This window comes from Ixodes scapularis, unplaced genomic scaffold (genome assembly GCF_016920785.2).
Source record: "Ixodes scapularis isolate PalLabHiFi unplaced genomic scaffold, ASM1692078v2 PGA_scaffold10__122_contigs__length_95168666, whole genome shotgun sequence".
Taxonomy (NCBI): Eukaryota; Metazoa; Arthropoda; class Arachnida; order Ixodida; family Ixodidae; genus Ixodes; species Ixodes scapularis.
In genome coordinates, this window is record NW_024609836.1 from 54,134,118 (window position 1) to 54,151,586 (window position 17,469).

The 17,469-nt window shown below is 45.8% G+C and overlaps 1 protein-coding gene across 1 annotated transcript; it reads left to right on the plus strand.

Annotated features, from left to right (window-relative positions):
* Window positions 1-2,241: 2,241 nt before the first annotated feature.
* On the plus strand, window positions 2,242-14,190 carry LOC115325530. Its single transcript, XM_040220052.1, has 4 exons — window positions 2,242-2,330; window positions 8,904-9,141; window positions 13,530-14,075; window positions 14,125-14,190. Exons 1-4 carry the CDS (start codon window positions 2,242-2,244, stop codon window positions 14,188-14,190), a joined length of 939 nt encoding a protein of 312 aa, XP_040075986.1.
* Window positions 14,191-17,469: the final 3,279 nt, after the last annotated feature.

Sequence of the window (17,469 nt, forward strand, 5' to 3'; positions counted from 1 at the left end):
ACTGCTTAAAAAGTATTGCTTTGTTTGATTCTACCGTGTTCATTTTAGATAGTGAACGTTCAACATAATGTCGGCCTGAATCCGTGCGAGTTCTACCACCAACATTTCGCAGCGCCACTTGTGAAAACTGCAGGGGCGCTGCTCCACCAAAGCAGTTCAAAGAATTGCCGCTACATGCAATAAAGGCGGCGCTTTCATCCGTCAGAGACGCGGGACGTCAGGAGCGGGTGTCCGGATTGTCCAAAGAGGCGTCTAGTTTACTACCCAGCTCTTTTGCGAGCCAGAACACGTGCTCCGCAGCGCAGCTGGCGCAGCGTCTCGCAGCACGTTGTGATAACAGTGATGTGTTGACAGCAGGCACGGCAGGCATGTTTTGAGACCGTTTAAAGTAAATAATGTCCACGTTAGGTTGCGCGGACGCATTGCACCTGCAGCTTCAATTTGAATAGATCGGCTGGGATCCTCGACGTCGTCGGCGTTTCCGTTGTCGGCGTGCACAAAAGTGAGTGCTCTTTTTTCGCTGGGGGTGTTGTACGCAGCGATTTGGCGAGCGACGAGGCAAGCGACGACGACTCGCTTGAAGGATGAATTGCATGTAAGCGATATAGCGAGTGACGAGACGAGCGAAAGTGACTGCGACGAGCGACGGAGTTCTCACGGTCGCTTGTCGCGTCCCTCGGTTTTTGGATTTCTAGAAATCGTCGCTCATCGCTCTGGTCGCTTACTCCCGTCGCTTTCATACGGTTTGCCTCGTCGCGCGAGTGACCGACCGACCGACAATGAACCGCATGAAAACGACGGGAGCGATGAGCGACGTTTTCTAGAAATAAAAAAAATAGCGACGCGATGGGTGACAGTGAGAAATCTCCGTCGCTTGTCGCTGACGACTCTCGTCCCTGTCGCCGTCGCTTGTCTTGTCGCTTGCTAAATCGCTTACATGCGGTTCGGCCTTAATGCTATACGCACTACGCCATGCATCTCGACCGGAAATGGCTATACGCACGACGCGAAACTTGTTGGGTCTCGTATTAAACGAATTGTCAGAAGAAGTGTTTTGTAGCTGTAGCGTAGTGGAAAGGAGTCTTCTATATACACGTTCGAGCCAGAGTGGGTTTACTTTTTTTCCCTTCTTTTCTAACTTTTTTTTTTTTTTGTCGAGCATTTGGCGATATTGATGACGTTTCTTTATTGCAATTATCATTGAAAGAGGGAAAAAGAACATTGTCGACGAAACTTTGCTGAACTAAATGGTATGGGACTCCCTTTCCGGAGGTGCAGTGGGGGACAGTGGTACTATGGTGCCTGGAGCGCGTCTCTGACTGGTGTGTTCAGCGTCCTGTGCTGCCCATACATCAAAAGTGGTCCCAAAGTGGCAACAAATAACGTCACAGGACCCGGAGTGTCATGCTGTCGGAGGTCGTGATCCTGGCGGTTGGCTGAAGAAATGCTGGCAAAAAGCATGAGCGAACGCGAGTGTCGCTGTCGTCGCGGTGTCCCAACTTCTGGCTGCTGGCGCTTCCATGGATTGCCACCCTGGAGTGCGACCTGCAGAACAGGCGTCTGCCACATACGCCAGAGCTATTGGGACGCCACCAGGATCGCGACTGGCGGCAGCATGACACTTCTATGATGTCACTAGGCGGAAATGGAGGGACCAGTTTTTTTGGGCGGGGTAAACACTCCAGTCGGAGACGCGTTCCAGGCACCAAAGCGGAACTTCGGTTGTCGGCTGGACGCCTCCAAGCGGCGTGTTCGAGGGGGGCCAAGTGGGTTTATAGTTTTGTAATGAGCAGCCGCAGGCTGTCGCCGCGGAGCGGTGTGAATGCGGGCAAGAGGACACATGATATCCGAAAAGGGTGACCCAAATGGCATGAGCTCTCCGTGCTGTCGTGCATATAGCAACTTCTGGTGGAGCTGCACTACATAGTGCATATCGCATTGCTCTTGAAGCGTTAGCTGCGTTCGATTGACCTACACCTCCTGCACCGCTGCAGAAAAGTGTAGGGCAGTCTACTTCCGGCATGTGTATTCAGTCTACTTCCGGCATCTGTATTCAGATGTGGCCGGAAGTACACCGCCCTACACTTTTCTGCACCTGTGCAGGAGGTGTAAGTAAATCGAACGCAGCTAATGTTTTTGAGCGTGTGGGCTGGTCTTTCATATGTATGATTCTTTTGTGCATTCATTATGTGCAAATAACCCTGATTTTTGTTTTAGATGGAGCAGGTGGGGGCGTACAAGATGTACCTCCAATCTGACACTGGTAGTGTCCCCAGGCGTTCAGCACATCGCTACAAACAGCAGCATCTGGTGCTGAATGACTCGGCCAGGTAATTATTTTCTATCTGTACATATATGCAAAGACATGGTGTCACAGCCACAGGGAAAAATGTATGGAAAATTGTAGGCAATTGTTGGGCAGTTATGTGAAACATATTGCCACAACTGCCAGTCAGGTGTCCTTATAGACACATCCCGAAATTACTCCCTCTTCAAGCAGAGTTGGAAATGCTGCACAGCTGTGTCTGCAAAAGACGCTAAAAATGGAAAGCCGATCGCTTAAATATAGTTCACTTTTTCTTGTTCAAAATTGTACAAAAGAAGGCAACTCAATGATACATTAGCCTTGCCGCACCTCTTTGGTAGCTGCCCATCCCTGCGGCGGAGCTTGTACTTCCCCACATGAGGGTGTAGGCAGCATTATACAATAGCTTTGCCACCTTGATGGTGTCTTTCGCACACATTACTGTGCAGGATTTCTAGATTTGCTTAAAGAGGGTGTAATTTTGGGATAGGGTCATTTCTAAGCATCAGGATTGAAAGCTGAGCTAGTTGGTACCGGTTCATGATAAAGTAAAAAGTGCACAAGAAAAAAACAGAGCAAAAAAGAGGACACATACTGGGCAACTTTCCCAGCAATTTCGGTGTTGCTGGCGAGTTCCCTAGCTTTCCCTGGTGCAACACGAATTCCTCAGATTGCGTCTGGCTTGAAATGGACGAGCGACTCGGAGAACTTGGAGAAGTTTGAAGCGAGAGCAGCCAATCAGGGATGCAGTATTTTTGCGTGAAAGTCCATACCGGTGGTGATGACAAGTAAAGACTTCGTTAGTGTTTGGAGTCAACCGTTTTTGAGAATAAACCATTTCAGAAAGATGAGCTACTATTCTCAATGGCATTAAAGGTATAGAAACGTGTTTATAGGGTGCAACTGTGTGTTTGACTAGTGAACGAAAAGTAAAATTTAGTGATGATGATTGCAAATCATTGCAATTGGTTGCTGCGTGTGAGTGTGGGCGGCCCGTGTTGCTGGTGTTGCAACGTCGAGTTGCTGGGAGAAATTGCCCCGTCTGAAGCAAGCTTAAGTTTTAATCATTGCATTTTCCTTCAGTCCTGCTCTCATTATCCTTTGCCATACCATGCTAAAAACGCTAGTTCTCGTCTGATCACCGAAGCCAAGCAGCATCGGGCACAATCAGTACTTGGGAGGAAGATCACTTTTTGGCCTTGCTCCCCCTTTAGTGAAGGGTCTAGTTTGAGCCGTTTCCATGGCTCCATGGCTACAACCACATGGCTTTTGTCAACCAATCAGCTGTTGCGAGGTTACGACGCGACTTCACTGAAAACCAAATGTAGAGCCAAAAAATGTTTCACATTAAAAAATGGGGCCCGTAGCATTTTATTGAGAAACATTTAATTGGAACATCAGCTTTTCTCTGACACACGTTTAGCTCTTTCCTGATCATGGGAAAAGTAGCAATATTTAAAGGATCCGTGCAAAAGCTTTTATTTAGCTAACTAAGTTGTGTATGGAGCAATATGACACATGAAAACGTGGCCAATTAGATTTTTTTTAAAAAGACAGGTTAATATAATGTTTAAAAAAAAGATTTGCAAATTTTGAAAGTACAGTTTTATGTTCAGAAGGCATATAAACGCCGAAATTTCTACAGCTATGTCAAATTAAACAACAAATAAGAAAAATTCAGAATATAGAAAATGTGCCCCACACCCACGACTGTTACGTCTGAAAGGTAGTGTACTCTATGCACTCTAACTGACATTGTCTATTTTCGGTTCGTCGGACAGTTAGCTTCTGTAAATCGTGTGCTTTTCAACGAAGGAATGCTTACATTGGTGGAACACAGGTAGTACGCCTCAACCTCACATTTCTAGCAGAATGCTTTCCTTGTGTTCTACCTTGGTTTGTCATGGCCTCGATTACAGTTCCCTCATATTTGGATTTTTTGTGCACCTTGTTGGGAACGTAAAGCGTCCACGCCGTCTCGGACAGCCTTAGAAATTATAGGGATGCTTACCAACAACCATCAGTTAGCAACACTTATAACATTATTCAAAGTATCCCCAAAGGTCTTGGCCTAAAACATATGCCATAATACAGTTGAATACTGTAAATAATGCCATCTTTGTTACGAAGACTGATGCAAGCAGTTGGCCATGTTAGACAAGTGACAGCACCTTTCCTATTACTATCTTCGACAGCCTACCAGCTTGTGATAAAGCTTAAGTGTACGTCGAAACTGAAACTTGAGTTCTTCGGCCATCCACAAGATTGTGTAACATAATTAATTCTCCGCACTAAGTTTAATTTCTTGACGGCGCTCGGCAGCCATCGATCACCAGAAGTCGATAGCCTATGGCGCGGTCAATATAGGGTTAAGCGGCCCACATTTTATCGACACTTGTTTTGTCAACCTCAGTGTCGGGAAGTATACCTGCCTCGTTTTGGGAAGTACCTACGGGCTGGCAGGTACACTTGCGCAGATATACTCACTGCCTCCAAAGACGACAAATGCATCAGTGCCACTTAGCACACCTCGTGGTGACTCCCTGAAGCTTAGGAGAAACAAAGTTGGTATTGTTTTGCCAGGAAGTGTCATGCCATACAGAGCTGAGAGCGACAAGCCGCTTAAGGGGCAGTGCAACAGCCCTCTAAGCCACCACCGAACGCTTTCTGAGCCTGTTTGGGTGCACTGGTGGAGTCCTTGTCCGCACATCTTGTGCAGTTGTGTGCCTCACCAGTTAATTATTTGTTCATTAGAAACGTGTGAGGGCTTATGAATAAATGATGCTCACTCGGCCCCTGTGCTCAGCTCCCTGCGGCATGAGAAAAACCTCTTATGCGACCTTGTAAGGCTATGTGTTAACATAAGGCTAGGGTACTAGCAATTGTACAAGCTTGTGTAGCCCATACCACACAACTGTACAGGCTTGCCCCCCAGGATCGTCTATAGTCTGTTTCAACTCAAGAAGGTAGGATGAGGGTAACGATAGCCAGAGAGGAGAAAGCAGATGGAGCGCTGGAGAAGAGAGGGTGAAACCTTTCTCTCTTTAGCCTTCTGTCTGCTTCCCGCTCCCCTACTTTCCTTTTCCTTACCCTTCCTTCTTTAGTTGCAACGGACTATAGCGCCACGTGCCAAGTGACAGATTTCCGTGAAGAGGGAGAAAAGAAAAAGGGGGCCAGGCGGCCTAAGTGCGAGTTACAAATCAGCTTGTCACAAAACCATTCGGTATACATGTCATTATTAGAAAGTGAGGGCCAACCATGACGGCTGTAGTTTCTTGTCAACACTCGGAAGCAGAGAGAGGGATCCAGATTACCATCAGTCAGACAACATTTTCACATTACTTGAACTTCATTTTGCTGCTAACCTACCCCTTCCCCCCTCTTTCCCCATACCCGCAGAGCATTTTATGGTTGCACCTACTCTCTGAGACGAGATAGTTGCCTTGTAGGTTTGTTCTAGCTTCAACTGCTCTTGGGTATATTATCGAGACCGGTTATAACAAAGTCAATAATAACAAAAGAGTGGCTACAGCGAAGTGATCACGATTTCCCATTCCCGTTTGCACTTTTTCAATGCATTTTTGTCTGTTTTTAGCGAAGGAAGTTGAGCGGCTCCCGTGGATATAGCAAAAAGAAATTTTGTGATAATTTAAAAAAATAATAAAATTCTGAGTTTACTAAAGGCTCTGTTATACTCCGACGTAACGCGTGCGCAAGCGAACGCTGGCCGAAGTCGGCTACGTCACGTCAGTCACGCCGCGCGCGTCAGAAATTTGCCCTCTTTATACTCTGGCGGCCCTGGCGACTAACGCGGCTGCGCGTCGGTGGGCCGCCGGCGTGGCGCATGCGCAGAATCTGACTACGAGGGCACGTTTCCTGCGAGGTTGCGCCATTTCCGGTTCCTTTTCGTTTCCAATAGCAGACGAGAATTCTCGCGCTTGTTGAGCGCCGAGTTCGAGCGATGGCGAGGACGTACCTTGCACGACGAAAACTCGGGCTTGCACTGTTGGTGCACCGCCTGCGCCGCAAGCGGAGGCGGTCAATGTACATGCGGTACATCTTTGACAAGCGCACGGTCTACGGTACTCAAGCTTCCTCGAGTCGTAGACACTCGGGTGAGGACGAATTCCCTCGATCGGCTTTTGGACGACCGAGACGTCCGATTCTTTAAACGGGCCGCCACACGGAGTGGTGCTCCCGTCGTCTGCTATTGCTCGTATTCGCCGCAAAGGCTGCCGGAGCCAGCGCGTGATGCATCCTGGTCCGGCGCGGCCGGCGCGGCCGGCGCGGAATAAGGCATGCTCCATTTTGGCGTCGAGGCGGTCAGGCTGCGTCGAACGCCGCCGGTCGCGCCGGTTACGCCACGACACCGGAGTATAGAGCGTCGGGTTTTCGCCGACGTGACGTCGCTGTGACGCGCTCGCACGCGCGCACGCGTTACGTCGGAGTGTAACAGAGCCTTAAGTCTCGGACCGCTGCACTTTACTGCCACGGTCAAGAAGCCACCCAGAACAGGCTGCTGAAGATGCTGGAAAGGCCACCGGCGGCAGTCATTGCAACGTCGTCTGCTCCCCGCTCCTTGCTTGGGAAGCTGCTTAACTGCATCGCACGCGGAGAAGCCGTCGTGACATGCCGATAGAGGCGCAGCGCTAGCGACAACGTACCGGCAGAGATGACGGAGAGAGCCTAGATTTAAGAGAGGGAGCAGTAAGTACGCCTGCATTTGATTGTCATGTGGCAGCAGAGGCGGACACGTTTGCAGAAGGTGAACGCTTTTGAGTTTTGACTGCTTGTATGCTGCAGCTCTTTTTGCAAATGGGCCCCACAAACCACGTGACCTCGATCGAGCAGTTGCCTCATCTCTTAAATCTAGGCTCTCTATACTGACAACAGACAAGCTTGAGTGCGAACTCAGCGCCGTGTGCGCTTCTTTGTTTGCTTCGTGATCCGTGTCTGCGTCTAGTCGGTGAGGTTGCTCTTGCGTGAAACTCTACTTCGCTCAAGTACCGATTTTGTAAACCATGGCGACTCAACGATGGAGAGTCACGGCACTGCCGGCACCTTGACGGTAAAAACGAAGGCAACCTCTGTGAATCAAAAGCGTGCCATCCTCGACGGAGTGCACATAAACAAAAAAATTCTGTCCACCGCCGGCGTCCTCCGAGGTGGCCGTCGCAGCGGTCAACACCATTCGTACGTAGCAGGATCTTTTTTCAATCGTAGCTTCTCGTAGTTGGCGAAAAGCAGCTCCTATCTAGCAGAGGATGCGTGCAGGGAAGCCTCGACCGCTTTCTGCAGGCTCGATAAACATGTGCCAGTGACAGCCCGTGTTCCCTTTTTTTTTTTCATGTTATTTGTATGAGTTCAGATATAACGAAGAAGCCGATATAGTGAAGCGAGTTCTGATTCCTGTTGACTTAGTTATAACCGGTCTTGACAGTATATTTTTTTATTACTTCATTTTGCATTTTATGACTTCCAAATGGCACAATCATGTAACCTAAGCATGATTGTTTCATCGTAAAATTTTTTTCCTACAAGCTGAATTATAATATTGGGATTGAAGCAAGGAAACAAAGTGGTCGTAGCCTCCACTTGCTGCTGATGCATTTGGTATATTTAACTTTTTGTGGCAGTTTTCTTATCACATAGTTACCATCCGACATATACCAACATACTCTTCTACATTGTGCCTCAGTGGTAGTGTTTTGGGCACCTTCAATTTATGTTAAGTAAAAAAAATTGGGAAGGCTAGGCATTACCTTTCTGTTTTGACAAGACTATTAGAAACTTGCATTCTAGTCAAAATGCCACAGAGTTTAGTAGACTAGGGGTGCACCATAAGAACTATGAGGTGACAAAACTACCTCCTACAAAAGTGTATCCTGTATCCCTGTTTTTTAGGAAAATGTGAGGAAAGGCCACAAAAATGAAGTGGTAATTGTCAGACTAGGACCCCCTCTGTCCAAAGCTCTTCACTTAATTCACTGAATTCATGCAGACCTACTGGTTGTAGTGAAAAATATTTTGGATATTTTATCATGAGCATACGAACACCAGTAGCTGATTTGGAACACTCTATGTTCTGAGCATCTTCACATTCAAACCCTGGTTGCAAAACACATTAACTGCAGGCCTTCAAAGACTTGTGAGCTTGTGGGTGGATATAAATCGGCAAAATTTAAACAGCAGATGCAAGGTGACATGGCATTGCCCACTCTATCTCATGGCCATTACTGACTCACTAGCACTTGCTCTGTGCCACCCATGCTGTGCGAGCCTCCGTTTGCCATACCACCCATATTTTTATTGTTTAATGAGCCTTGTTCATATCGCTTTGACCACTTCACTTCACTTCACGGCTCATTTTGATGTCAGCTATAGCACATCATGATGGTTTGCTGAAATAGGATGCCATACTTCTGTCAACAACCTGTCGCACCTGCGCGACTGCGCTATGGGTGCTTCAGTTTGTGTAAACATGAGTAGGTGCCTTTACAATGCCCTAAAAGTGCTTGCAGCTCTCGTTTACGTCGGCCACTATGCAAGTTACTGATAGCTTCACCATTGATAGTGAAAATGGTCAATTTATTTACAGGTCAGCTAATGCCGAGATGCTTGCTGAAGCCCCTGAACCAACAGCAAGTCCTGAGCCTGCCCTGTTGCCAGCCTCCACGAGCCTTGCAGGATGGCAAGGAGATGATTTGGGAGGCACTGCAAATCCTGCATTAAAAGCTGGTCCTGTCACCTTTGAGCAGAACACTCCTACGAGACAACCTCCACAACCTGCTGTTTCAGGTCCAACGTGCGGGGATTCACCCCAACAAGACCCAATGGTATGTTTCTTTTTTGCTATTTAGTCTGTAACATAAAGTGTGTTGTATGTATGAACTGTTACTCCACATCACAAAACTAGTAAGATGTTCATTTTTTTTATTTCCTTTATCCTGGGTACTGTTATGTCTCCTAAACAATATACCTATGCTAGCACCCACCAGAAGCCCGTTCCACTGCAGTGATAGTCGATGCGTGAAGGCTGGTTCGGAGCGTTTTAAGGCATTGATTTTGTTAAAGTGAGATGAAAATGAACGCAATACTTCGACTATGCAAGCAGAGCCCTATGCACGCCTTTTCGCCCTCAATTTGCAAAGAAGTGAAAGCGGTAGCTGTGTCATGTTCATGCAACGTGGGCCAAATGTTGCCGTCGTGTACCTGAGGACGCAGCCGAGAAGAGATTAGGAAAAAAGGGCTTAGTTATTGGCATTGCGAATGCCATCTACAACTGCCACAAGTGCCCAGTAAAAGGTGAAGTTAGGACTGTTATGCTCTGCTTGTACAGCCAGACAATTGCATTAGCTTTCTTTTCATTCTAAATTGAACAATCTTTTAAAACACTGGAGAACAAGTTTCAAAAAGCAACAAAACCTCGGCCGGCTTATCCTCACGCTAATTCTCAGATCTCTCTCTTCATCTTTTCCTTCTGCGTGTTCGGTCGTGCCCGCATTGACGAGAGAAAAGACAGCTTTACCCATCTCTAGTGCGACGACAAAGACGATGACGTCAACAACAACAAGCACTAACACCGAAGTCCCTACAAAGTTTCACCTGTAAGGCCACCGCTTTAAAAGCACGAACTGCTTTGCAAAAGAGAACATGGCGCCACTAAAGCTGAATATAGGACAACTTTCTCAATGACTTGAGGTTTTTGTCGTGTTTACTCATGTTGAAAAGACAATATTTATCAAATAGGGCATTAGATTGGGCACTAAATGGCACATCTTGCCAACCTGTTGCATCATACCCATTGTGCGTCGTGCCTTAGTTCCCGTGGCCGCCACCACACAGCTGCGAATCGCAAAATATTCCCATTCCTTTCTTTGCTATTACGCAACGGAATCGCGATATTTCCAAAGAATGATGCGGTTTCTCCGTTCCTTTCGGTGAGATGAACAATGTAAATATTTAAAACTGCAACTTCTTTCGAATTTAATGTCGTTGCATCGCCCCTTTAATGGCTGGTTTTTAACTTCATTTTTTTTTATTTTCTTTCTATTGTGTTGAAGTTTAGTATACTGTTGTATATCTCAGTGATGATTTCAAATACGCAATTAGTTTTCAGGTAGCCTTACTAGATCCTGAGTTATCAATACATTTTAATTTTAACAAGGTCCTTCTTACGGGTCGTTAGCATAAAATTCTTCAGAATATATCAGATTTTTTTGTAGAATTGCATTCACCAAGACATGCTTTGTGCGGTGATGCTATTTTCATTGCTTTATATGTCATACAATAATTTTAATTAATTAGTCTCAAAAACATATAGCCTCCCATTTTGTGCAACTTGATTGCAAATGTTTTTTTACCAATGTAATTTTCATTACATCAGGCTTAAAATAGCATCACTGCACAAAACATGTCTTGGTGAATGCAATTCTTGAAAAATGTCTGATATATTCTGAAGAATTTTACGCTAACAACCCGTAAGGAGGACCTAATTAAAATTACAAATTTATTGATAACTCAGGATCTAGTAAAGTCATCTGAAAACTAATTGCATATTTGAGGTCACCACTGAGAAATACACCATTATATTATATGCCAGCATGATACATGAAAAATAAGGAAGTTAAAGATCAGCATGCCCCCTTGAGAGTGAACTGTAGCTGCGTTCGTTTTACTTGCACCTCCTGCACCGGTCCAGAAAAGTGTGGGGCAGTCCACTTCCGGTATGTGTATTGAGATACAACCTACACTGCCCTACACTTTTCTGCACTGGTGCAGAAGGTGCAAGTAAATCAAACGCAGCTATTGTATACACGAACTCAACTCTCCTACGTCACGCCGCTGTGGTGGCGCGTCGGTCGCACTTCCGGTCTATTGCAGTGGACAGAAGTCGCCGTGCGAGACATGCATTCTTGTGTTCTTTTCGCACAAACCAGACAAAAAAACCTGCGTTCTCATCAAAATGCTGCGACGGGGGCTGTACCAAAAAAGTCTAGAATGGTTTGAAAATGAGTTTTCATGTGTTTCTGCCCGCTCCGTTCGTCCGAGTATGTGGATAGTAGCCGTGAAAAGGGTAAGCCAGACGCTGTCGAACTACGATTGCCTGTGCGGGCCACACTTTGTGGTCGCCAGATGTATTTGTTTTGTTCCAACATGAATGAGAGAAAACCGCCAAGTTGTCCGGGCCACCCGCGGGTTTAGTGCGTCTTTAAATTCACACGGCAGCGTGATCGTTCAAACTTTTGTCTGCTCTTTCGAGCTTGCTTTTTGTCGTCTGCTCGTTCAAACAAAAACGGCCTGTAGACCAAACTTTGACCCGGTGATTGCAATAAGAAGTAATTGCAGGCCTCAAAAAGACTTAAGTAGGCCCGGTGTAAAGAGTAGATACAAGATGTTGATCATTGGTACCAGTGGCCATCACCGACTTGTTACGCTTGGTCTGTTCTCACTTCCGAATTTCAGTATCGACTTCGATCATCGCCGCTACCTTCTACACTTTTGCAGCACGAGCGATGTCGCGACCGAAAATATCTAGAAGAATCTCATCATGGTTTTGGCGCTCATTCTGCGGCGTTCATGCAAATGAATCGCCGCACAACAAATGATTTACACAAAGTTTGGCGGTGTAATGAGCCTTGATAATTTCGCTCAGGCGATTAAAGTGGTAAGACATTGCTATTAGGACGTAGAATAGACAATTCCAACGCGAAACAGAGTATGCAGACTCGCACAGACGCCGACAACGTGACATTCCAATGGTTTGTTGACGCGGGACACGGTGCTTCTTGCCCGCACTCCATTGCGCAAGCGTTCGAACTGTCGTCTGCTCTTTCAAGCTTGTCTGCTTTTTGTCGTCAGCTCATTCAAACGACAGCGGCCCGTAAACCAAATGTTGACCCGGTAATTGCAATAACAACTAAGTGCAGGCCTCAAAACACTCTTAAAGGTTGGTTGGGGTAAGTAGGCAAAGTATAAACAGTAGATACAAGAAGATGTTGATCATTGTTACCAGTGGCCATCACCAATTTGTAATGCCCGATTCTACTTGCGGTTTTCAGTATCGACGTCCACCATCTCAGCTACGGTCCAGGCTTTTTTGGAGCCCGAGCGACGTCGCGACTGAAAATGGCGAGCAGAATCTCATTCTGCGAGTCAGGCTTTAGCGCCCATTCTGCGGCGTCCGCGTGAAATGAATCGCCGCAAGTCACATTATTCACGCAACGTTTTGCCTCGTTAATTTTGCTGAAGCCGCTCAAGTAGTCGGACATTGTTAGGAGGACGTAGAATCAACAATTCTAACGCGAAAAAAAGCACAGGGACTCCCCACCTACGCCGAAAACAACGCAACTCAACGGTTTGTTTATGGGCAACGGCGGGCTTCTTGCCCACCGTCCACCGTCCATGCGCGGCGCCGGTGGCGTCCTCTAGGGGTGCTCCGGTTTGTTTGTAAACATGAGTTGGTGTATAGAAAGTGCATGCGCTTCGACATCTGTCTTTGCAATTGTGTAGCCTCAGCTAGAGCTCGGGCTACCATGGTGCAACAGGCGTTGCCTCAGAGTGTTTGTTGAGCACAGTCGAAGCTTGAATTCATAGCATTCCTCAACATGACCAATGAAGTCCATTCACGGAGCATCGTGGATGCTTGAAGCAACACTTCTGACATTGCACGAGAGCAAACATAATTTTGTTGCATTAATTAAAAGATATTTTATTGTAGTGAGCTTTTGACTAATAGTGGAACATGGTGAAGACAAAATTTTGAAGTCTAGACCCGCTCAAAACAGAGTAGGTCTTGCTTCAAAACCAAGTAAAACTGAGTGAAAAACTGAATGAACCCTTGTAAAATTTGAATAAATATTGAAGTGATTCGGTGTGTATTTCCTAACAATTGTTTTATCGGTTTGGCGAGAATGGGAGCTAAAAGAATAAAGGGACTGCCCGGAGCTGCTTTAGACACCCTAGGATTGCAGTTTCTTGGTAACTATTGTTAAGCTTTGACTTTTAAGTCGATGCATAACCTAATGCTGAGGAACTTTTAATTTTATATTATTCCATGTTTTCTTATATACATATTTTGGGAGGCTACAGATGAAACAAAATACATCGGTTTTTGAATATTAGAGGCTAATATTTTGTAAAAAATGTAGGTCTGTTTTTTGCATAGTGCAACATGATTGATTTCAGAACACTGTGTAATGCAGAAGGCATTTTGTTCCCCCAGATGCAGCCCTTGTTTCCTGGGGCTCTGGTGACCCACGAGGAGAGCCTCCTTTTGCTCATGGCTCACGTCTTGCGACACCATGGCTCCAAAGAGGCAACGGAGAGCCTCTTGAAACTGCTACAGTACCATCTTCCAGAAGGCAGCCAACTACCTGCGACAAAGTATCTCTTTGAAAAATACTTCACAAAACAAGAGCAGCCCCTCACGACTCACTTCTATTGCCCTACATGTACTAGCTACATTGGAGTCGGAGAAACCGATAAGCTAGATTGTGTGTGTGGTGCCGAGCACTCAGCAAAGGTCCTGTTGCGTGGAGGCTCATACTTTCTGAGCTTAGACTGGAAGGCTGAGCTCTGCAACCTCCTTGCCAACAAAGGCCCCTTGCCTGAGAAGCCCGGCCTGATGTTTGACGTCAGTGACATCACTCAGAGCCCTGCTTATAATCAGCTGCCGCTGGGCCCTGATGATGTCACGCTGACATGGAACACTGACGGGGTGCCAATTTTTAAATCCTCAGCTTATAGTGTATGGCCACTAGAGTTGATGGTAAATGAACTCCCGTTTAAAGAAAGAATGAACAACATTCTCCTGGCAGGTTTGTGGTTTGGGCCAAACAAGCCAAACATGCAGTGCTTCTTGGTGCCATTTGTTCAAGAAATGAATGACCTTAGCACCAATGGATTTAGTTGGGTCGACAGCGATGGTGTTAGCCATTTGACCAAGGCCTATCCCGGTCCGTGCACTGTTGATACTGTGGCAAGGTGTATGTTACACAACCAGACCCAATTTAATGGGGAGTATGGGTGTCCTTGGTGCTTCCACCCAGGCCATGTCATTCCGCAAGGAAGAGGCCATGCTCGTGCGTATGAGGTGAGGAAGGTCAGAAAGAGAACGGATGAGGACTTTGAGAGAGATGCAAAGTCACTGTCACATGGTGTGCTTGGGACCACGGTGTTGTCGCTAATGCTATATTTTAGCATTACCAACAACACCGTGGTCGACTACATGCATGCAGTCTGTCTGGGTGTGGTTAGGGCCACCACGAACCTTTGGTTCAAAGGTGCCCACTCGCGTAAGAGCTTTCACCTGGGAAAAAAGCTGTCGGTGATCGATGCTCGTCTAAAGAATGTAACCCCGCCCTACGAGTTCTCGCGCCTGCCACGTTCACTGTGCCAGCGTAAGTTCTGGAAAGCCACAGAATGGAGGGCGTGGCTTCTGTACTACTCTCCATTTGTTCTGAATGGCCTGCTGCCTGCACAATACTTTCGAAACTGGTGTAGGCTTAGTAGCATAATGCATGCACTCCTGGCTGATGTAGTGGCACTTGATAGACTCGCCACTATTGAAGCTGAGGTTTTACTGTTCGTTAAAGAGTACCAGAACCTGTATGGAATTGCTCAAATGACATACAACATGCACTTGATTTTACATCTGTGTGACAGCGTGCGACAGTGGGGTCCATTGTGGGGCTTTTCTTCATTTCCATTTGAAAACATGAACGGTGTTATAAAAAAGAGTTTCCATGGAACCCAATATGTGCCCCAGCAAATCTGCAGAAAGCTACTGCTTTGTCAGTTCTTGCCTTCCTTAGCGAACTCGCATAGTGCTTTCGTTGGCAAACCAGAAATTTTTCAAGTTTTCGAAAGCCTCACTCGAGGTTACAAGAGACTGTTTAATGTTCAAAATCATGTCGGTGCAGTCACCATTGGTACTGGGTCGCGAAAGCTTGTGTCTGTGGAGGTGGACTGCATCAGGAGCATGGGCATGTCCACATGTACAGTTATGAAGTACAAGAAAGTGCTGATTCAGGGAACAAGGTACATTGCCCACTCCTTGGATAAGTGCAGTCGTATAAACTCTGTTGTTTATCTTGATGATGGCTCATTTGGCATCATTGAATGTGTGCTAGTCATGTGTGGTGTGTGTATGTCAAGCTGCGACTGTGAAAGGACCGTGTATTTTTTCCTGCGGAATGTGAAAGCCAGAGTAGTCAAGTTTAGCCCTACGTTTGCACGCATGCACATGCTGGATACTGAGTTCCATTACCGAATCGTAGACATTCAGTGCGTAAGTCACAAGTGTGTTGCATTTGTTGTGCACGGCCAGATGTATGCTTCACCTCTATACAAGAACATTGATTATTGAACTAATTTAGTGCATTTTTTGTACAGATGCCATGTAGAGTTTGTCACTACAGTCGCCGACCGATTATTCGGACTTTGCAGGGACCGTAAAATTGTATAAATAATAGAGCACGCCGAAAAATCAGGAGGTTGAAAAACTTGCCTTTATTACTTCCAAGTGGGCTTAAAAAAGTCGTAAATAGTGCCTTGCTTCAGGTTACGCCTGCATGCTTTGTTTTAGGTTACGCCTCCGTTTGCGTTTGGCAACTTTCTGTTAGCTTGAGAATCGCTGCTTTCTTTTCTAGCGTTACAAACGAGTACTTTCTGTGCTTCTTAACGACTCATCGCGGCGGTAGAACAACAGATGGGGCCATGACGTCCAAGCCAGCTTTCTCCGAACGAGAAGAGAGGCGCAAATGCACGAGCGCAAAATGACGACTGGCGACGCGAAAGTGGGGTGGAGGCGCGAAGGGATGGAAGGAAACAAAGCAAAATGATAATGAGGATGATAATGACGTGCAGCTAAATGAAAAAAAAAAAAAAAGTGCTAGCATAGCATCACGTAGCGATAGGACTCAGGAGTACTCAAGTAGCGCTGCCAAACCAAGTCAATTCATTTGCAGCCAACATAGAAATCAAAATGGCCGCTTCCCGGTGGTGTTTCCCGCTGATCGTTCGGGACGATTTTGTCCGAATAATCAAACTTTCGGACTTCAAGTTGTCCGAAACTTTGGTCGTGAATATGCACTATTTTCATGGGGTAAGTCACGGTTCCTCCCTTAGGTCCAAAATATTGAACAAGTTTGAATTATCGGAGTCCGAAAAAACGGTCGGCGACTGTATACTTATTTTCACGTTAAGATCTAAAAATTGCAATGGAAAAAGCTTGTTTTCTTATGGAGCATTACTAACTTAAATAGGGAATTCAGGTATTTGTACTGTATTTTCACGACTATAGTCATCCGACTACACATGTTTAAACGTTGGTATTTCACATTGTGTGGGAAAATGTACATACAATGAGGAAAACTTAGTGCCTGTCATGCTGGCACTGTGTTTCTCTTGTCGTCAATGCCCTTGTGGATGACTGGCGACAAGCAAGTTGCCTCAAAAAGAACTTGTGGGTCTGGCTTTGGTTGCCCATGCTTTGGTTGTTAAAAAGTTTGAGCACAATATTGACTACCAACGGTCTTTCTTCGACCATGGTTGTGATGCCTCAACGAGCGAACTAACGACTAGGTCTGAATTATCTAGGGGTAAACATGGTTAGCCGAAATTGGGCCCTGCGTAATACACATTGAGTGCACACTATAAAAGGGAAAAAAAATTTTTAGCTGAAATTGACCCTTGCTGACTATACACCGGGCAAGGACCTTAGTCCAAAAAATACAGTATGCTCATTTAAGATCAGTTTTTTTCTCAAACTACACATTTCATATGTGAAAAGCTTTGTTTTTCTATTAGAAATTTGCTTTTTTTTTGTTAAGGGGAAAATAAGTATAGCTTGCTTTGACTACCTTCATATCAGTGTGTGTCATTCTTTACATCTTGGCTTGCTTTCATTGTTGAGATTTTTTCTCACTGCACTTTATATTTGTTTAGGGAAGTGGTTCCATATATATATTTGGGATCCTGGTTCAGTATAAAATTTATTTTCAGTAACATCTAAAAATCCGCATACAGTTACATTTGTCCTTGTTGTTTAGGTGATGTCTGAACAACATCTTTTACATCATTTCTTTGTGGCTTGGGTGAGTTTATGTGTATTTAACAAATAAATCAGTTGGGGTTTAGAGAAACAATATGTGTATGCTATA

Coding starts and splice junctions, on each gene's coding strand:
- LOC115325530 (XM_040220052.1), top strand. CDS start 2,242: ATGTACCTCCAATCTGACACTGGTAGTGTCCCCAGGCGTTCAGCACAT. Junction 2,331..8,903: donor GTGCTGAATGACTCGGCCAG/GTAATTATTTTC, acceptor ATTTATTTACAG/GTCAGCTAATGCCGAGATGC. Junction 14,076..14,124: donor TATGGCCACTAGAGTTGATG/GTAAATGAACTC, acceptor TTCTCCTGGCAG/GTTTGTGGTTTGGGCCAAAC.